Here is a 22,009-nt window from a genome sequence, read left to right as displayed (position 1 = left end):
TGTCGATCTGTTTTGCTGGGTGTTTTTTTTTGTTGTGTGTTTAAAAAAAATGAGATTAAATCGAAATGAAGGAAACACACGCACCTGTTCAAAATGAAGGGAATAAGCATAATATTAATTCACTAAGGACTCTGAAATCTAAGCTGTTTAAGTTTTTGCCCTTTAGTGCAAGGTAGTGAATCACTATCGTGTGTATATTTTTTTGTGACGAAATATATGTGACCTAGCAATATTATGTGGAGATGGTTCAACTGTACGTACACCTATATATAAATATATTTATATATATTTATAGATGTGTACTTATATATGTATATATATATAGATCTACACAATTAATATGTATATATATATATATATTAATTTATGTGTATATATATATATATATATATATATATATATATATATATATATATATATCTTTATGTGTATATATATGCATATATATGTGTTTATGAACATAAATATGTGTATATATATCTGTGTATATATATATATATATATATATATATATATATATATATATATATATATATATATATATATATATATGATGTATGTGTATATATATATATATATATAGTCCAATGCCAACAGAGATGATGTTCAAAGATGCAACTAAGCCTTGTTCAGGTGAGACGTGTGTGCGGTACCATTCTCAGGTGGATTCTTGGGCAATAAAGATGATACCCCAGTTCAAAGTTCAAAGTCCATTGTACTTCTTCTACAGCAAGTGGCCAAAACAGAAAGCTGTTTTATTATTATTTAAAAGTCTGAAACATCAATTAAATTTGAATCTCTCTCTCTCCCACCCAATCTATCGTTCTCCCTCTCTCTCCCCCTCTCCCTATCTATCTCTCTCTTTCCCCTCTCTTTCCCCTCTCTCTCTTTCCTCTCTCTCTCTCTCTCTCTCTCTCTCTCTCTCTCTCTCTCTCTCTCTCTCTCTCTCTCTCTCTCTCATATGGATAATCAAAAAAAAAAGCTGTTAATACTTTTGCTCTCCCTGTCTTCCTGTATTTCTTCATCCCTATATAAAGAGGTGTAAATCACAGTAGAGGCATTCATCATGTGAGATATACATCATTTGTACACGTTTAACAGCTTTATGTGTAGAGATGATCTTGGTCAGCCATAAAGTGACACCTAATTATAATTAAAACAATTAAATGAGAATTATGTAGCTGATTAATATTTTTTTTAATTGGGACTACTGCAAACTAAGACACTTAGAATACGCCTCTCTTTGGCTCAAGACATGTACGAACGTAACTTAAATGGACCAATTTATTCTTAACTACGATGTCGTAAAATCACCCAGGAGCCCCAGTGAATAATTGGAAGGCCGTTAAAGTCGGAATTTTAGGGACAAAGCAAGCTGATGTCTTTCTATCTACTGAACACAAATAGCCTATGTAAATAAGGAATTTAATACCAACAGTGCATGCTAGGAAGGCCTACACCGTCACAACCACATCTAAGTCCAGGGCCTAAGTAACGCGCTCTCTCTCTCGCTCTCTCTCTCTCTCTCTCTCTCTCTCTCTCTCTCTCTCTCTCTCTCTCTCTCTCTCTCTCTCTCTCTCTCTCTCTCTCTCTCTCTCTCTCTCTCTCTCTCTCTCTCTCTCTCTCTCTCTCTCTCTCTCTCTCGCTCTCTCTCTCGCTCTCTCTCACACGCGCCCAGTTTTCCATTTGCAGATTTAAATTTTTCCTATCTCATATATGGGATATATTATGTTGTACTTTGCTTTTAATGTAAATACGATCATTTGGTTAGGAGTTATTGTTTTTTTCATCCCGTGATTTTGTTTGCTATTAGTTTGCTATTTGCTATTAAGTCTTTGTCAGAGCATTTACAGTTAATATAATCAGACAGTGTATGCATGAGGGGAGAGGAGAAGGAAGCGGAGGAGGGGACAGGAAAGGCGGAGAGGAATTAAAAAAAAGACCGAACAAGGCATGGAAAGGGAATGAACGACAACGGAGGAAAACTAAAGATGCACTCCGATAAAAGACTGTGAAAAACCTAACCCACGCTCTAAGCTCTTCTTTAGCACCTTATCTTTCGGCCCAACTTCCTTATCCACCTGCGGTGAGGACAGAAGGGGTGTTGAGGGGGGATGGGGGATGCATGGGCGACAAACCTCCCTCTCTCTCTCTCTCTCTTTTTGCCACCATACCAGCCGTCAGTAAGTGAGCTAGTGATGGTGAATGATCCCTTCCCCCCCACCCCCACCACCCTTCTGTGTAAATGAGTTAGTGCGTGTCTAGCTTCTGTGTCTCTCCCGCCCTCCCCCCTCCCCCCCCCCCCCCCCCCCCCCCCCCCTCTTCTTAATGATGGATTGGGCCTGAGGCACGAGATGGGCCGTAAAAAAAAAAAAAAGAGGAAGAAAAAAAAAAAGGACTGATTCTGGCACTCAGGAGTGAGATCACTTCCTCTATAAAAGAACTGTCCCTAGTCTTCATCGCAGCAGAGAGTGTGCATGCTGATTAGGTTATTACACACGCTCCTCTGTAAATATAAATCAAATAGGGTAGTTTGTTAATGTAAGGGTGGGGGGGGGAGGGGGGTTCACAGCAAAAAAAAAAAAGAACGTATTTTATTTATGTACTTAAGTAGCTTTATATTTACCGTCTGATAGCGCTACAAAGGTTTTTTTTTTTAGGTTGGACGAAAGGTCTTTATCTGGCTTTATACATAATTCAGTGGGTCGTATGCAATGTTGTCAAAGGTCAGGGATTCCCCGGGAATCTTAATCCATGTGTCCGCGGAGGACGCGTGATTGGCCCAGCCAGGTTTGACGTGACATTATGATTTGATATTGACATGACCTTCATATTATTAAGCTCAAAACACAGAAGCAAACCAAAATAGGAAGAACACTGGTCATTTCAGACGTTTCAGTGTGTCAGTGTAGGCCTACTCCTACTCCAATAGTAGGCTATTTGTCTTGGAGTTCGCCAACGTGCGTTTAAAAAATAAATAAAGTAATGAAAGCTATATAATTGGTATTTTAGTTATTCATTTAGCTACTAAAATATAATTATGGGATCACCAAGAATATGATAGAATAGAAGATGGAATAGAATAGAATACAAAATATTATATTAATAAGCACATATTAATAAGCATTATATTAATAATGCTGGTATATGCTATGATGATATTTATCTCATATGTTTAACCTTGAATAAAAAATAAGACTGATATTTCACAGAGATTGAGGTTGAGGTGGCCTCAACATAAAGACTGATTTAATGTCAAGAGTAGGTCGCTTAATAAAGTATAACGTATAAGCGACACGAGACTTCATAGTGATAAAGCTGACTGCCAATCTCCCAAAAGGGCTGCTGCTTGGCGCCCCCTGGTGGTTGTATAATGTATACATGCAACTAACCGCTATTAATTGTTTTACTGACTGCAGGAATGTACATTATAAAATAAGGACAAATGAAGAACAGAAATGTGCCGCAAAATTATTAATAAGATATGGGAAGGAGACATTATTTGACTCCCACATTTTCTTTTACCATCAGGTTGTGAATTTGAAACCTTCCTGAAACCTTATATAAATGTGTGTGATCTTAGAGACAAACAATTCTGGACTTAGAAGCATATCATGTGGGCCGGCAGCCACACAAACACACACACACACACACACCGTCTCCGCATCAGCGTAATGATACGTACCTGACCGCACGTTTGTAAACGGACACCTGCAACACCTGTTGTCGCCATGGCGCCGCCAAAGGAGGAGGATGAGGCGCAAAGGATCATGGGAAACTGGCCAGGAGAGAGAGCTAGAGAGAGAGAGAGAGAGAGAGAGAGGCACCCAGCACTCTCTTTGTCCCTCGACCTTACCGGAGGAGCAACTATTTGGACCGGGGGGGAGTCCAGGAGATTCGGCCCGTTGGCCGGTCGGTCAGCGTTCAGTCCAGAAGGTTCTCTGTACCCCCGGACCCCTAGAGCAGCAGAGGGGGTGAAACAGAGTTTCTAGCGGCGGGTGGTGAAATATTGATAGGGGGGAACGGGTGTTTGCTCCCGGAGCCTGGAGGCCAGAGACCGGGGGAGTTCTTCCTCCTCCACCCGCCAACTCCACCTCCACCTCCTCCTCCTCCTCCTCCTCCACCCCTGATCCATGCATCGCACGGCGAGAGGGCGCCCAAGACCCCACCACGGAGACCAGTGTTGGTGAGTCTGTGTGGAGGGGGGGGGGGGCACCATCAACACACACACACACGCACACACACACACACACACACACACACACACACACACACACACACACACACACACACACACACACACACACACAGACTCTCTGTTCCCACGCCAATGTACACATAGACACCCAATCATTCAAAAGAGCATGCTTCTGCTGTCTTACCCCCCCACTGCTCCGCCCCAGCACGAGAAGGTCCCACTGTACTTACGGGACGCTTTGACATGTTGTCACGCACATTCTAAGCCGCTGGGTGTCTTTTCACCGTTATATCATGAAGCACAGAGGGAGTATGTACAGGGAGACACCAGCCTGTCCGCCACACGCTGAAGCCCAGAGCAGCCACGGTGAACACCAGAGCAGAAGGGCTCCTCTGGAGTTATAGGCGGTGTGTTGGCGAGCAGGACGGTCCGAGCAGGACGGCCTGTCACACGGAGCCGGCAGGGGGTCCGGTTACAGCCTTATTGGCCGCACCATGCGCTCCTTATTGCCTGATCGCCTTTCTTCCCCGCACCGCACCGCTCCGGGGCGTCCCTGTTATGGCCCAGGGCAGGCCCTGAACGCGATACAGGTTAGCCACCACGCACCAGGCGGCTACTCTGGATACTCCTCGGTAGATTAAATATAATTGAATGTTCCTTAATATAAACGCGACTTCATGGGAGATGTATAAAGACAGGATGGATCATGTGGTGGAACTGCCCAGGACTAAATGTTTGTTGTTGCCACAACGACAGCGTATCAACGCTTGGTAACTCTCTGATCGCGTTGTAACATATGTCGTGCCCTCACGTTTTCTCTCCTCCTCCTCCTCCTCCTCCTCCATCTCCCTCCCTCCCCCCCTCCATCTCCCTCCCTCCCTCCCCCCCTCCATCTCCCTCCCTCCCTCCCCCTCCTCCCCCTCCCTCCTCCATGTCCCTCCCTCCCTCCCCCTCCTCCATCTCCCTCCCTCCCCTCCCCCCTCCTCCATGTCCCTCCCTCCCCCCCTCCATCTCCCTCCCTCCCTCCCCCTCCTCCCCCTCCCTCCTCCATCTCCCTCCCCCCCCCTCCTCCATCTCCCTCCCACCCCCTCCCTCCCTCCCCCCCTCCCTCTCCACAGACCCCCCGGGACCCTCCTCTGGCCCCGGGGGGGTCTCAGTGGGGGGCGATGAGGGGGCTGATGGGGGCCCGGGGCCCCCGATGCCGGTCCACAAGGAGCTCTGGTTCGCGGTGGTGATGGCCGCCGTGTTCCTGGTGCTGCTGGCCATGGTCCTGGGGCTGGTGCTGAAGGTGAGGGGGGGGGTGGCTGGTCCTGAACAAGGTGATAGAGGGGGGGCTGGGTCCGGGTCTGGGTCTGCTCGATCTGTCCATCTGGGCTTTAGATTTGGTCGGTTTCATTCGTTCATCCTCATAGTTTGAGCGGTGTCATTTCAGTCATGGCACGTGGGGGGCCGGGGTGGGGGTGGGGAGGTCATCACAGGGTCACAGTGTATTCAAACATCTATTGGTAAACCTTCACGTTGTAACTTGCACTACACAAGCCAGTCCACCCAAATGGTTTTCACCCTCCCTCCACACAGTAGCTGTAGGTACAACTCAAGCCACTAGAAGCTGCTAATGGGAACAAGGCCATGGTGCATGTTTAATTCATAGAAGTGTTAACTAAAGCACAGGCTCTCCTTATGTTGTAGTGTTGATACCGTCTATACGGTGGTACACCTTTCCTCTATACATTAACGGTTTTCACGTTGAAATATAAAGAAAAACTACTATTAGTATTGGTGTATGGTATGGCTGTATAATCATCAAGGTGTTGTGGTAGCAGGTGTAGTATTTATGGTCCCAGTGAAACAAAGTAGATGTGCGTGTACTTGCTGATCACAGAACGCTAAATCTACAGATAAGTCGAATCAATTGTATTCCATTCTTTGTTTTGCGGTGCAGTCTGTAGTTTTGTCCTCAATTTCCTCCCCCTGTCTCCAGGCCCTGAGCAGACCCCCGTTCACCAGGGAGAGACCCCCGCTGGTGTCTCTCCCCCAGCAGAAGAGGAACCGCATCGCGGTGTACCCCCCCAGCAGCTCCGTTCTGGTGATATGTTATGACGCCTAAAGCCTCTGCTAGACTCTTCAGAATGACGCGCCGATGTTTAAATCGGCCGACCAGAACCACACTCAAATCGCACTCATGAGGTCATTCGTAAAGTCCCCAATACTTTAAGGTTGTCTCCCCGACACGTCTTTCGCTCCGATTAAGGTTTGGCCCCCACTGCGCATAGTCAAAGTGCAGACTAAAGAGAGACGAGAGAGACGAGAGAGAGAGAGAGAGAGAGAGACAGAGAGACAGAGAGAGAGAGAGAGAGGGAGAGAGAGAGAGGCAGACGAGAGCGCTCATGAGGGAGGGAGAGGGAGAGAGAGAGGCAGAGAGAGAGAGAGAGGCAGAGAGAGAGAGAGAGGCAGAATGAGAGAGAGGCAGAGAGAGCGTGTGAGAAAGAGAGGGAGAGAGAGAGAGGCAGAGAGAGCGCGAGAGAGAGAGAGGCAGAGAGAGAGAGAGAGAGAGAGGCAGAAAGAGAGCGAGCAAGAGATAACCCCCCCCCCCCCCCTTCTGCCTTGTGATACAGTTCGACACGGCAGGCTTCTCCAACAACGTGACCCTGAAGGGCTTCACCATGCACGCAGAGGTAAGAGTCCTGCTGTCACCTCCAGCCAACTCAGGACCCGTACATTAAGACCCTCTTGATGGAAAGCGCCTGTGACGATGACCTTGCCCTCCACAGGAGATTCTGGATATCAAATGCGAGGTCCCCCCGTCGGAGCTCGGGGTCCTGAGCGTGTCCACCGTCTACGGCTCCGCCCATATTCCTTCCCAGAATTCTTTGCGGCGTAGCGTCAGCCAGGCGCTGGACGGGAAGTCCCTGGCGGACGACAGTGACGTGTGGGACCCCCATGTGCAGGGGGGCCACGACAGCGGGCTGGTAAGGCCCCCCCCCCGCTTTGCGTGTGTGTGTGTGTGTGTGTGTGTGTGTGTGTGTGTGTGTGTGTGTGTGTGTGTGTGTGTGTGTGTGTGTGTGCCTGTGTGTGTGTAACCCCTATTATTGCTCACACGCAGCCCACTCCATGTGACCACCATCAACACTGTATTAAATGCAGAACAGCCTTTTGACCCACAGACGAAAGGGTCCCGGGTTCGAACACAAATCCAACGTGCTGGCAGTCATCCTTGAACAAGTTGCCCCCCCCCCCCCCCCCCCCCACCCCCTGCTCGTGAAGGATGCATCTAAAAACAATAATCGTTCAATGTAGCTTTGGATTAAAAACGTCAGCTAAATTAAATGACTAACGGTGCGTACTTAATGTACGAACAAACCCATCTGCACATCACGCTGCCGCGACATTTCTCTCAATGAATGTCAAACGAACGGCGAACGAGTTCACCCGGGTAATGACACTGCTATTTTAAAAGGTGGGCAGCACGCAGCCAAACAACGTGAACAGACACGGCCTCAGCACTCCCAGCTCCTGCTTGCCCGCCCGGCCGGCCGGCCGGCCTGAGGTTCTAACAGACGAGCTGTGTTCCCTCAGCCCGTTAGCACCTCCAGAAGCACTGGGAGGAGGAAGAGAACAGAACACAGCCTGTGTCACATGAGAACTGGAAACACTGCTCTAGTTCTTTGCACATCGCCGCCAGCAGCACTTGAGGCAGTTGTCTAATCACCATGCACGGTTAAATATTATATATTAGCAATGGAGGAACGGCACAAGACACCACTGCTACTTAAATGGGAGTCATGCCTGTGATGTATTTGATGTTTTTATGATTGGCGGCCGTATTATGTGTATAGCCTTCTGTACGCAATTTGTGCATAATTCCCTCGTGTCAGTCTATGGTGCAGGACACTCTTAGCCAATATGAGAATAAGGTTCTTATCTCATGCTAGTGAGCTTTAAAGTCACTAATGCTTGCTGTGTGTGTGTGTGTGTGTGTGTGTGTGTGTGTGTGTGTGTGTGTGTGTGTGTGTGTGTGTGTGTGTGTGTGTGTGTGTGTGTGTGTGTGTGTGTGTGTGTGTGTGTGTGTGTGTGTGGGAGTAGGGCATAGGTCAGTGGAAGTAAAACCAGTTCTAGTGTCGTTTCCTACACCGTTCCTTAAAGACATTTTGTTCCGCTCCTCTCTCGCAGTTCATGGAAGACGAGGAGTTTGTGGACACCATCAAAGGCTTCAGCACGGTGAGGAAGGAGCACACCATGTTCACCGACACCAACCTGTGACCCCAGCCCCACCCCCCCTGGACGGAGCCTTGACCCCAACCTTGTAAACTGAACATTCTCATGATCGAGTGTGTAGCCACATGCGCTACATGCTAACCGTCGTCCTCTTTAACAACACAGATGTAATAAACGTTCTAAAACAGTGTTTCCCAACATGGGGTGGGGGACCCCAGTCGGGGTCGCCTGCTATGTATATGGGGGTAACACCGACTTGTGAGTGTTCACTATTCGAAGGAAAGGTCCTGTGAAGGCCCTATATATGCACACATCATTATGGTTCCTAGCATGGTTCACTGGGACATTGATATTCATGGAAGTTGCAGATATGGTTCAAACGATGAACGGGAATCCATATTTAGACGTATAAATACAACGACGGCCCGAAACAGTTAGGAAGCACAGCTTTAAACTATGGAAGCAGTCCTGGACCTGAAGTACACTCTGGCGTGGGTTTAATAGGCCAGGATTAAAAGCCTATAGGAATCGTCCTTTCACCAGTGTTATTCTGATCGGACAGATGTCATGGATGACATATGGGGTATACAGTGGGTATATACATTTTAAGGCTATGGAACTATTATAGGGCAAAAAGATGATTTTTTTTTCATGACATTTCAACAGAAACCAAGCATTACGTTTACCTTCTAAGGTTTTCCACGTAATTGGACTGATGCGTTATCGCAATGAATTGGCTTTCTAACCAATCAATGTAAAAACATCTTTGACATTTTTTCGTTTAGGTTTTTTATTGCGTGTGATGAACCTCTTTTATTGTACACAGTGTTGAAACGCCAGCAGCAATGAAGTGATTTCACTGTGAATTTATAAAAAATTGTTAGTCAAATGTTCTTTTATATACGTTAATCTTGCATTTTTAATGCTTTACGTTATGCTTTAATTGTAGCTTTTTGATATGCGTGACCAACAGCAGAGTATGGAATTCATCTAATAAATGTCAAAATAACAAATGTGCTCATAGATCGTATTCCATTAAGGGCTAAATCCAGGATGCATAAAATAGTAGAGAGCATCAAATGATCATATTAATTTATTTGTAATGAGTTGCAATGCAATTTGGGCACAAACCATTTGTGCCATTAAAGTTAATAGTATGGGTACAAAACATTCACATAATAAATTAATGTACTGCAAGTACATATCACATAAAGACAGTAAACATAAAACAACCCAAAAAGGGAAAGAATTATATTGCGTTAAAATCAATGAGATGAATTTATATACAAATTTCAGGCATTTAAAAAGGCAGCCTTTTTTCTTTTAATGTTGCTGGTTTTGCAATATATAAATATAAATCTCCAACACGCCATTATGCTGATATGCAAGTTTAAAAGACCTAATGGGAGGAGGGAGGGGGGGGGCAGAAGGGCTTCATCCTGAGAGGAAGCGTGTCTCAGATCTGCTTCTACGGCACAAAAAAACTCTTCCGTTTAAGTTCAAGAACTCAACATCTCGTTGCGATTCTTCTCTTGAGATTTAAAGTGAGCGAGTTATCAAATCATCTGAAAAGTGCAAACTGCTCCGAAAAATGTCAAATCTTGTGTGCTGCTGCGTGCATCGTGTCCCTTTTCAGGGAGGTGTTAGTAATTCTTGACATGGCATGGTCATCGAAATGCGTTTTGAAATGGCATGCAGCACATGCTGGGTTACGAATGCTTCTTAAAGCTGGAAGGACATGTCCTGATTCAAAAAGGTAAACCGTTCATTTGTACATCAGTGTTCTCCAAACGTCCTGGCGGAACCCCTGCCGTTACCACAACGCAACTTTGGCCGCTGCTTTGTGCGACGGCTAAACGCATCGCAGTACCAATCTTTCCCTGTATCTCTTCTTCGCTGCTGGTGGGACAAAAGAGGTGTCATAAAGACCATGAAGACTGAAGACCTGACACTAAAAGAAAGACTCAATCCATGCGGCGACTAAACGTCAAGCGGTCCCTAAAAAAAAGGTTGCCATGACGTGGCGGTGATACAAAAGCTAAGGACAACAACAGCCTTTAAAAGGAGTGACTAGCAGAGCGTGATTCGTCTCTAGCTGACAACACCACCTTAAAAAAAAAGAAAAAAAGGTCTACAACTGATAAGAACACCTAACTAGATGTTTCTGCTGAGCTACGCTAGGCTACGTTACACACAGACGGACTTAAACTCCTGACAAACTGACATCTAAGCCCTGACGCATGTTGCCGAGCTGCGCGTCGTGATCTCGTGTTCGCAGCGGAGACATTCCCGACGCCGCACTGGAAAAACGTTAGGATGTGCTCTGGAATGTCGGGTCGTTAAACCCGCTGGATCCTTTAAAACCGCCATTTTGTTAAAGAGCCAACTCTGTCGATAGTACCTGAAAACTAGAGACCTTGAGGAGACACAGAGAAACTCAGGAGATGCTTGGATGGCTTTGGATCCCTGTGTTAGGTTAACCACCTTTCCAGAGATATGGCCTGTTTTAAAAGTAGGGGCGACTGATCAACAATCAATGAGGAGGACAAAATATAGGATTATTAAAGGTTAGGAGATTGAAAGTATAAAGTTCAGTGGGGTATTTAACAACAACAGCAATGACATTTTCCTTATCTGCGTGCAAGCAGGCGGTTGAGATGCCTCTGTACTTTACATAACCTGACCTACCACAGTTGTTCCTTGAATATGATCGCCTTTTTGGCAAATGCCATTTATTTTGTTACCTGACTTTAACATTTTTCCATTCATTGCTTGAATAAACCGGACGTACCAATGATAACCAATAACGCTACTCGCGGGCCAAAGGTGAACAACAGCACTTGAATGGAAACTTCAATGTAAATTAAAGAGTAACTATTAGCAGTACCAAGTCTCTCTCTTGGCCTCAACGACCCACTACACAAAACATGTGACACTGAACACGGGCTCCCCAGTTAAATCTCTTACATTAAAACCTTAATTACACTTTTTTCCCTTTTTGACATTCCGTAGAAGTCTTGTATAGGTGCCTTTTTCTTAGTAAAAATACATATTTTATATACTCTATCGGACTAATGCAGCTCTGCCAAGCATAAAAGTGGCATGCAGTGATGCTTGCGCAGTGATTTTCACTTTTTAGAGTGAAGTTTTTGTTCTTTTGCCTACAAATTTAAAATATATGTGCTTTGTACCTCATTGAGACAAATCGATAAAAGGGGCACACCCAGCATAAATCAGAGCAACAGATTCATGCTGGATCGGATTCAGAGATCAGAGAACACCCTGATCGACTGTTCTCCTCCCAAGAAAGAACTGCAGCGACGCAAACATCACGTGATTCAGAAAACGTTCCCAGAAACAGGACAGCCGACTTCCCATTTCGGCTGTGTCCCTGTTTAAAAACTAACATCCATCCTATCATTTTCCCCATACAGCAGCCACTGGCCAATCAGAGAGCTTCGGGGCCGCTGATGTAATACTGAATACTGGCTAACACAAAACAAGTCGACGTGCAGAATCAAAAATAAAGTAAAATGGACACATTTTAAAAACCTAAACATAAAGTAAACGACAACACAACGATGTGTGTGAGACTGAGGTTACACGTGAGGTGAAACCGACAGACCACAGGTCTAATCGGCGGATAAAATGTAATTTGACCCAACAAAAATATGGCCACGTAAGACAAATAAAGAAGGAGTAAAGTTCATATTTGGAAGGGCGGGGGGGGGGGGGGGGGGGGGGGGGGGGGGGGGGGGGGGGGGGGGTTGAGGAAGGCATCGTTTAAGACAGTCTCTGAGGTGATGACCTGAAGGTTTCTGGAAACGGTTGGCTCCTCCCCTTGGGCTTCAGGTTGGACACAGGACTGTGAACACAACAGCAGAACAGAGGGCGGTTAGGCGAGGCGGTTGTGGGTACATTGAGGTGTGGCGCCCACTAGGGGGCACTAACGTTACCATGAGGGGAGGTCAGAGTGGATGAGAGGTAAATGAGTTGAGTGCATAATATCCAGCTTCTAGTACGCGTAGCTAGGAAACATAAGCCCTGGCTCGCACACACACACACACACACACACACACACACCTCTGAGTATTTGTAGCTGTACGAACCACAAGCAAGGAACGTCACATGATGCACTAAATAGCGAGAGTTTTCCGCAGGAAGAAAAAAAAAAAGTGATATACCACGCCAGACAAAATAAAAGAGGAACAGACAAAAAAAAAGGGTTATGAAGCATGAGTGCAAAGACTTTTTTTGATGCATCGGTGCCTTTACAAACCTTCATCTCCCCCGTGCTCACACCAGAGCTAGCAAAAGGATGACGCAGCAGAACGAGACACAAGGAAGGCACGCGTCAAAAAGAGGAAAGGCTGGCCAAAGAGGTGCCAATTTGAACGTCGTTCTCCTCATTGAGCGAGTGTATTCCGCTGTGCTTTTATTTAGCACGACCCTTGCCCAGAAAAAGCTTGGTCACCAGAAATAACCCAGACATAATCATCAGTGAACATTGGTCTATTATGTTGAACCACTAGAGGGCAGTGTTATTTACAGTACATGCTATGGTAGTACGACATGGCTCTTCTACACGAGTCGAGGTTACAAGGCTGTGGTCAGGAGATTAGGGGAGGGGAGGGGGTTTCACCTTTGAGGATGTAATCTGTTAGGAGGCTGGGCACCTTCTCACTGTCGTCCCTCATGGCTTGGAGAACTGAGGGGCAGAGACATGGCATGAAGCGTTAGTGAAGGAGCCATCGTGATGCAGAGGTCTGGAGGATAGAAGGAGGAGGTCACGGGGACAGAGGGGAAGGCGGTCACATACTTTTGGTGAGGATCTGGAGGTCCTCCACGGAGGGGGAGCCGGCCTTCTTCTCATAGGGGATCACGGTGGTCAGATACTAGGGCAGAGAACACAGACCGACACAGAGAGAGAGAGACAGACACGGAGAGAGAGAGAGACAGAGACAGACACAGAGACAGAGACAGAGTGACAGACACGGAGAGAGAGAGAGACAGAGAGAGAGACGGAGACAGAGATAGACACGGAGAGAAACAGAGAGACACAGACAGAGAGACAGACACGGAGAGAGAGAGACAGAGACGGAGACAGAGAGATAGACACGGAGAGAGAGAGACACAGACAGAGAGACAGACACGGAGAGAGACAGAGACGGAGAGAGACAGAGACAGAGAGAGACACAGACAGAGAGATAGACACGGAGAGAGACAGAGAGACACAGACAGAGAGATAGACACAGAGAGAGACAGAGACAGAGAGACACAGACAGAGAGATAGACACAGAGAGAGACGGAGAGAGAGAGACACAGACAGAGACAGACAGAGAAAGAGACAAGGAGAGGGAGAGGGAGAATAAAGTAAATAGTGAGTAAACAGAACAGAGAGAGTGGAAGACAAAAGAAAAATAATAAATCATATGAAAGTTTTAAGGACAATGATAATGGTATGATCTTAAACATTCAATCTGTTTTAATGATCATGAAACAATAATTTTTATTTGTTATACATTGTTTTCTTTCATGCACTGCTATTCATGCAATTCAAATGGAAGGTCAACAGCCTTGCAACTGGTGCACCAAAACATAAACAATGAAAAGTAAGATGACTGGAGATGACGGCAGCAAAAAGTAAAGTCAAGGCGATCCCTTGTTAAAAGCATTCAAAAACAAACGGAGCCAAATAAATTTGACGACTGAAATAGAAAGGAAAAACAAACGCATCCAAAGAAAAAAGAAGGGTAGCTGTGCGGAAAGAAACAGTCATGAGTGTATAAATAAAAGAGGAGGAGGGGACAAGCAGAAAGAAAGAAAGAGAAGCAGGCTGGAGGAAATACGCAGAGCAAGAGGAAGGTGGGGCACCTGCTTGTCCCCTTCAGGCCCGCCGAAAGTTTGACGGAGGCCATTTTGAATGACTGTGGACAATCCCTCCAGAGTGAGGAGCTACGGGCGAGAGAGCACGGCGGAAGGAGAAGAGTAAAAGAGAGAGAGAAAGAATGAAAAGACTCCTACTTGGAGGAGGCAAGAGAGAAAGAGAGCCCCACGCCATCTTGGCACGGAGACCCAAAATGTCTTGACACACACACACACACACACACACACACACACACACACACACACACACACACACACACACACACACACACACACACACACACACACACACACACACACACACACACACACACACACACACACACACGACCTCTCGGCTTGGGGTCCACTACACACACCCATAAAGAGGGTCTCAAAGGAAGATCTGCCGTCAGCAAAAGGCAGAATGATTTGACCATTTGGCGGATATAAGTATATACATAAAAAATAAGAAATGCATTTTCCACTCTGACAGGTAACACAACTCGACTCTAACGGTTCATGTCGGACCCTGCCTATAAACCTGTGACGCGTTTACACTTAGTGTACATGCACAAAAACATATATTTCACTAAACTCATTCCATCCGCCTACTGCCACATGCATGGGCTTCACCGCCGCGCGGGTCTTTGTAACCTGGGCCGTGTTCCAATACCCGTACTGTCCGTACTTACAACCCAAAATTTGAGTACGGAGTACGTTCCAATTCAGATCCGGCGAAAAGGAGTATACTTCAAGGACCCGGATGCCGTACTCAAAACGGGCTAATCGTGAAGTGTGGATCGAAGGACACTCCCCGTACTCAACGGCAGCCATCTTAGCTACGTAGCGGAAGAGGCGGAGCCAGGCTGAGCCAAATTCGGCGCATTTTCCACATAGCCTGCATTAATAGAGTCATTTTGTAGTTTTTATAGTTTTTATAGCTTTTTATAGCTGCTAGGCGTAAAGAGTTCACCGTTCAAAGCGGGATGTTTATTGCGGGGGAGGAGCCACGGCGGCAGTCGTGATCATCATTTCCGGTAAGTGCACCACAGAGTACTCGATTTGGAACAGCACTCACATCTGAAAAAATTAGCGTACTCAAGTGAGTACGGATAGTGCAGATAGTGTACTTCCTTTAAGTATACTCATGGAAGTACGGGTATTGGAACACGGCACTGGTGTCTGTGTCAGGGGAGCGGGCGGTGGGGGGGGGGTCGGGGTTCTCACCGTTCCCGGTACGTGCGTGCTGGCCGTCCGCTGGCCGTTGGGCCCGATGGTGGTGGTGCTGCGGATCTTCCTCCTCTTGCGCAGCAGCTCGCGCTGCTCCTTCTGCCGGTTCTGCACGTCGATGATCAGCGAGATGAAGCTGTTCTTCACCTGCGCTCGCACGCGCACACGCACACGCACACACGTCAACCAGAGGCACACCATGTCTTGCTGTTGGCTTGTCGGTGACTTTCGCTCTTTGTGGTACTTGCAGTGAAAAGTGCACTTAGCTAAAAATTATGCAACGCTAGAAAAGCGAACACACTGGAGGTCACATAATAATTAATCATTGCACTATAAATTGCTTTTCTAAGCATCCAAAGTGTTTCCCATATTTTGAGATGGAGCGATAGAGAGCTAGAGAGCAAAAAAAAGTAAAAGACAGCCCGAGACAGAATAGAAAGTAACGTCAAGTCATCACATCTCGTCCTCTACAAATCTGGCCGCCCATGGCTGGCAAACGCTTGAATCAGTCACAAGGTCGGTCCAATGCACTTGTTGTCGCGACGCCCGGGGGCGTAATAGAAGAGGGAGGTTACCTCCTTCTCGTAGTCCAGCTCGTCCCTCAGGGCCAGGGCCTGGATGAGCTCCTCGCTGTAGCGGCCGATGGCCGACTCCACCTCCTCCAGAGCCTCCGTCAGCTCACACACAGACAGCTGCCGCAGCCCTGGGCGGGGTGGGACGGAGGGAGGTTGATTGGGCGAGGCGAACTAGGGCTTATTAGAGGTGTAAGAGCTTTTATTTGAGTGTGATTTGTTCGAAATGTCTTGGACATCATTCAGCTATTAGTGATTGAAAGGCATTTGTTGGAGTTGACACGCTGTGCACACAGACCCCTGTATGAGCAATTCCCTGATTGGTTCAGGGAATCAATCTTGCAGGGCAAACACAGGTACGAGAAATTAAATACTATGCAATGGCCTAGAAACATAGAGGGAGGGAACTTTGGTTGTTTCCAAGTCTCTCTTCTGCGCTCTTTTCTACTGTCGAATTCAGCTACAACAACAAATGATTCCGCTTTAAGTTCTGTTTGTTGTGTGTCTTTTCTTTTTTAAATTGGTTAGATCCATACAGTTTTTGGAAATGGAAAGGACAAAGGGAATATGTTGTTATGCCCTGGTTATTTTATTCTCAATCCAAAAGTTAAGCTGTATACCCAGGCATATATGCATTGTGGGTATTAGATAACGTGTCAAACACATGCAGTGGAAAGTAATTAATCTGACACACAGTTATATAAGAGTCCTGCCTACTTCCTATGAGTGTGAAGTCCCAGCTCTACATTGGATATGGTGTAAAAGGCCTCATTTACACCCTCCACCAAGTGATTAAAAGACAATCAGTCACAAGATCATGGTTCGTCATAAGATCAACGTTCATCAAACACAGACACACCCACACACACCCACACCCACCCACCCACCCACCCACCCACCCACCCACAGGTGTGTGTCTTACGGTCTTGGTAGCTGGAGTTGGACTGGGAGTGTTTGAGTGCCTGGAGGTCCTCAGAGAGATTGGAGAGGTCCGACTGGTAGGTGATGCTGCTGCCGTCCTCCTCCGGGTCAGGAGACTCCTGCATCATCTCCTCTATCTCCTCAATCACCTGGGAGGGACACCACAATGCACAGTTTGCACACACATTAGAAAAGCCTTCAATCCTAAATCAACGTCAATATACCGTCAGCCAGGCTAATGCAAAGTCTTGCCTTTGAAACGCAAGAAAATAAAATAATTATCATAATGAAAAGAAATGAGCAAAACAACGACCAAAATATATATTCTAGCGCAAAAGCAGTGCAAAACGCTTGGTTCATAATAAGAACAATGAAAGATTAGCCACCCCACACTGTTAGACACATTATTTTTAATCCGGGACTAAAGTTTGACTGAGAGCTGGAGTGCCTCGTCATGCCTGAGTGAGGGCATTAGTAAACAGACATGGACGACCGAACAACTAAATTGTGATCCTTCTCCCTCGTTTTAACATTCATCATTGAGCAGACACGTTTATCCAATGCGACTTACAGTCGATTCAGACGCATGCACATTTTGAGCATTCATAAGCTGCATTCTTATACACGGGAGGTGATGAGGTGACGTGCATGAATGATTCATTAAGGCGTGTGTGTGTGTGTGTGTGTGTGTGTGTGTGTGTGTGTGTGTGTGTGTGTGTGTGTGTGTGTGTGTGTGTGTGTCTGTGTGTGTGTGTGTACCTCACCTGCTCTGCGGTGAACAGGGGCTCGTTGTTAACGCATGAGACGATGATGGAGTGCATGTCCATCTGCTCCCGCAGCTCCTCGTCGTCAGAGAGGTCCAGGGACTGGTTGTCCAGCGCCTGGCCGACCGAGACCCAGAGAGAGAGAGAGAGAGAGGGGAGAGAGAGAGAGGGGAGAGAGAGAGAGACCGAGAACCAGACCCAGAGAGAGAGAGCGAGACACACACACACAGAGAGAGAGAGAGAGAGAGCGAGAGACAGAGCGAGACACACACACAGAGAGAGAGAGAGAGAGAGAGAGCGAGAGACAGAGCGAGACACACACACAGAGAGAGAGAGAGAGAGAGAGAGAGAGAGCGAAAGACAGAGACAGAGACAGAGACAGAGAGAGAGACAGAGAGAGAGAGAGAGAGAGAGATCAGATTCAATCGAACTCAGTGCATGAAGATGAACGGACTACAAATAGAGAACTTATTTACAGGAAGTGGACAAAAGGCAAGACTGCCGAGCACAAGATGAACATGAGTTCCTCCTTGGCAGGACGAGGAGAATCGATAACCACTTGCTGCCTCAAGCAGTACCAAGAAACCCCGTAATAGTAATGCCATTAACGTAATAGTTCTGCTGGTGCTGTAACAATCCGGGTTGTTCCACACACTTAATGCAGGATGAATGAGTTTAGCAAGCGGCTAAGTCACTTCAGGTCAAGATTCAATCGAACGTAAAAGACAAAGAGTTGGACAGAGGCGGAGACAGAGAGATGTCTGTGGGCATGGTACCTTGTGCGGGCGGAGGTTGAGTGTGGGCAGGTGCAGGGAGCGTGTGTGGGAGGTCTTCCAGTCCACAGGCATCACGTTGCCATAGTTACAGCTCAGGGCGTTCCACACCCTGGGCCACAGAGAGAGAACAAGAGATGCAACAAAAAAAACAACAGGCGTGAGTCAGACGGCTTCCTTTACCCCCTCTTCGCATTGCTGGCACACGCATGAGTCGGCGGTGGTGTGTACTCCGCCGCCTCCCACTCACTCACAGAAGCCCACATGCCTCACGAGCCCCTACTTACAGCTTTGTTCAACCCAAGCCAACATATTCAGGGTAGAGAAGCATTGGTCGACTGAGATCTGACTTAAGACCCTTGCTATTCAGCACCACCGATCATAACATGATTATTATACATGAGGTGAAATCTCACCGTGTGCAAACCACTTTATTTTTGGATTTGAGAGGTGTCATGGTTTTTCTGCATTGTCATTCTTCTGATGCATGTTGGCACAATAAGCAAAACACAGGGAGTTTGGGCAGTCTCAGTGTGTGAGAACGCAGTGCGACATCAACGATTTTGTAGTTTTATTTCTGACCCACGCCGTTGCTTGGAGCAGATCGGGGCTCGAGTGCCGTGCCCCCTTATGTCAGGTCAGCTCTGCATCATTGAGGGGAAGTTTTGTTTGTCCCCTCAAGTGATGTCATAGTGTCCCTGGCATGTCAACACATGCATCCCCACTGTGAATAGACATCGCCTAATACTTTGTGTAGCTCTGACACCCATTATAAAAAACAACACCTACTTCTCCTTTCTGCCCTATATGCACAGAGTGCGACACACACCCACTTCTCTGCCAAACTGACATTAAGCAGACACTCTTGCCATCCTTGCCCTTGGACCCAGCGATGGGGTCGCTGGATGGACGGTAGTTAACAGCCCGAACACGTCCGGCTAAAAGGGCTAGCAAAGCATTTCGACAGGGGACCTATTAAAAACTCCCCCTGTCCTTTTCTTCACCGCATATGCAACAGGGTCTCAACCCCCGAAAGATAAAAGCGTGTGTGGATAATGGTTTAATCTGTTGCGATTTTATGCACAACGATGGCAGAGGGGTCATGTGTTGACATAACATTGACACGCCCATCTGAAAACGGCTACAAGGTGGCTTTGCGGTTGAAATTTAGCCAAGTTCAGATCGTGCAACTTTGATGATACATCACTTTCTGAAGACCAAGTCAAAGGATTTATGAAACCTATAAAGCATATAAATTGTCAAATTGATCAACCATTAAACCATTAATCAAATAAATGATCAACTGGTAATATACAGTATACCCTCAGGCTGCAAATGGGTGGGTCGGACTTTAAGCCACATCACCACTGCAACGCAGAAATCCAATAAAACATAAAACAAAATAGATAGCTTCATAAAGAGGACATAGCAATGATATATCATGACAACGTTGTTGTTACTGGCGTTGGGCGTGATTCATGCTTTTATATGTAGGCGTCATTGACATACACGTCAGCTTAAATGATAAACCATAGTGAATAAATTGTAACAGTGTCACTTTTAAAAAGAAACCTAATCTGGGAAGCGTTCCCTCACTTCATAACACTAAAACACTCCAAACGTTACATGACAGAACGCCACTCTCTCTGACATGACAGACGTGGACTTGCGACCAAAGGCATTCCCATACAAAGGACGATTCAAACTGTCCGGAGAGGTGCAACAATTGGGGAGTTTTCACCATTAAATACAATCAGATAATACTTCTATTTTCAGAAATAGGTCACTCAATGGAGGGCATCGCGTTTAAAGAGGTCGTGAACGTCCTGCTGGTCGCTTGCCAACGAGATGTTTGCCCAACTCTGATTAATCACATGAAGTAAAGCTAGGCTAGACTAGACTGCTAGCCGGCTAACGTGAGCTATGGGGCTCGCCTTTTAAACGCCAGTACGGTCAAAAAGTTGAATTCCAGCACACCATACATACTTACTCGTCGTCTTTCAGGAAATGTTCCTCTGTGATCGGCTTGATGGGCGCAATATGTTCAGTTGCCGTGTTGTAGTTTCGGAAGCAAACGCTCAGCTTTGCGTCGAAGTCCTGGACCAGGTCTTCCATGGACTCGAAGCCGCAGAACTCCCCGGAGAAGCAGTGCTCAGCGTCGGCGTGAGCGTCGAGGCCCGACGCCGCTTCGATCGCATTCGAGTTCACCTGATCCAGTTCATTCGGCGCCTCGAAGGAGGAGGGCTGGAATTCGTTGAAGTCCTGCCAGTCCTCTTCAAAGTGAGCCAACGGCGCCGCCATGACTGCCGTGGGACCTGGGCTTGCCATCTATACAGCCCTGCAGCTCTTCCACGGAGAGTTTTTTTTGAGGGGGCACCAGAGCGAAGAGAGGACTCCGAAAGAAAACAGGGTTGAGAGAGCAAACAGAGGGGGCGAGGCTAAACGGGACGTCAGTGACGACGCTCCTCCCACTCGCTGGTGCAAAACAAACCAACATGTCCTCTCTCATGCCCATATGTTATCTGGTTCTGTGTGGATGATGAGGTATTACCGTGCAATTTCGAAAGACGGCCATCTACAATTATTGATATAGCAAAAAGACTGAAACTAGAGACCGGAATTCCGCTGGGCCAATACAAAACATTAGGCTATAACCAACCTACTCTGGACTGTGATTGCTTTTAGATGGATATCTGAAGATTGTTTAACCGCTCCCCTGTTTTAACTTAAACTATTTTCCAGCACAGAGCGACCCATAACTTTGACCCACAGAATTACTTTTGAATCTTTAAAAAGTTTCATGCAATTTTGCATATGGTTCATAAGTGATTAGTACACATTGGAAATTCTGATCAAACATCACTCCTTCTCCACTACCTCATCCAATGCCGCCTCCTCTGACCAGACATTGGTAGCTTTGTTTGAAGGGGCTGTCCTTTTGCTGTCAAAAATGAAAAACTATTTTTCTGTCCCAGTCATCTTTGAAACAGACGCAGTGCTATATTTGTATAATGCTTGAAACATGAAATGAAAGTTTGAAAGACAAATTGAAAGACTAAATTTATAAAAGTGAAAATATATAGTCTACATAATAGAAGACAACTGAACTAATAATTCGTATTCATATATTTTTAAAGTTTTTTTTTATGCCCCCCCCCCCCCCCCCCTATTTATCCTGCTCAGTGGTCTGAACAGTTTCATAAACGATTGCCTATTTTCAGAGAATAAATTAGTGTATGTGTGGCTTAGGTACATAGGAAATCTTAGCCAGTCCTGGCTGAGGTTTGTCAACAGCAGTGTTTGAACACTCAAGATTATCAAACACTGCTGACATTGCCTTGATGGACAGGACTCTCATAAGAGAGGCACGTGAATATTACTTAAAATGTAGCCTAGGCTACCAGATATGGCACTAGAAGCCGAGAAAAACTTCTGACCCTTGAGTTGGGTCATCAACATTATTTTTTC

General features: G+C 46.4%; 2 protein-coding genes across 4 annotated transcripts; one reads left to right on the top strand and one right to left on the bottom strand.

The window, feature by feature from the left end:
- The first annotated feature begins 5,945 nt into the window (after positions 1 to 5,945).
- LOC115534425 (usherin) lies at positions 5,946 to 11,452 on the top strand. The gene is made up of 4 exons (XM_030345409.1): positions 5,946 to 6,284; positions 6,814 to 6,873; positions 6,970 to 7,167; positions 8,369 to 11,452. The coding sequence occupies exons 2-4, from the start codon at positions 6,862 to 6,864 to the stop codon at positions 8,456 to 8,458; spliced, it is 300 nt and encodes a 99-aa protein (XP_030201269.1). The 5' UTR covers positions 5,946 to 6,284; positions 6,814 to 6,861; the 3' UTR covers positions 8,459 to 11,452.
- A 711-nt stretch (positions 11,453 to 12,163) lies between these two features.
- On the bottom strand, positions 12,164 to 20,982 carry fez2b (fasciculation and elongation protein zeta 2b). Of its 3 annotated transcripts, XM_030345407.1 has the most exons (11): positions 20,532 to 20,982; positions 18,545 to 18,653; positions 17,769 to 17,885; positions 17,006 to 17,153; positions 16,087 to 16,214; positions 15,509 to 15,658; positions 14,288 to 14,368; positions 13,233 to 13,308; positions 13,056 to 13,121; positions 12,693 to 12,720; positions 12,164 to 12,278 (listed from the first exon to the last, which is right to left on the bottom strand). In XM_030345407.1, the coding sequence occupies exons 1-10, from the start codon at positions 20,867 to 20,869 to the stop codon at positions 12,710 to 12,712; spliced, it is 1,224 nt and encodes a 407-aa protein (XP_030201267.1). In that variant the 5' UTR covers positions 20,870 to 20,982; the 3' UTR covers positions 12,164 to 12,278; positions 12,693 to 12,709. The 3 variants fall into 3 exon arrangements, with proteins under 3 accessions (XP_030201267.1, XP_030201266.1, XP_030201268.1); XM_030345406.1 differs by lacking the exon at positions 12,693 to 12,720 and having other exon boundaries at positions 20,532 to 20,979; XM_030345408.1 differs by lacking the exons at positions 12,693 to 12,720; positions 14,288 to 14,368 and having other exon boundaries at positions 20,532 to 20,972.
- Between the last annotated feature and the right edge of the window lie 1,027 nt (positions 20,983 to 22,009).

This window comes from Gadus morhua, chromosome 21, assembly GCF_902167405.1.
Source record: "Gadus morhua chromosome 21, gadMor3.0, whole genome shotgun sequence".
NCBI lineage: Eukaryota > Metazoa > Chordata > Actinopteri > Gadiformes > Gadidae > Gadus > Gadus morhua.
This window is presented reverse-complemented; position numbering and strand designations above follow the sequence as displayed.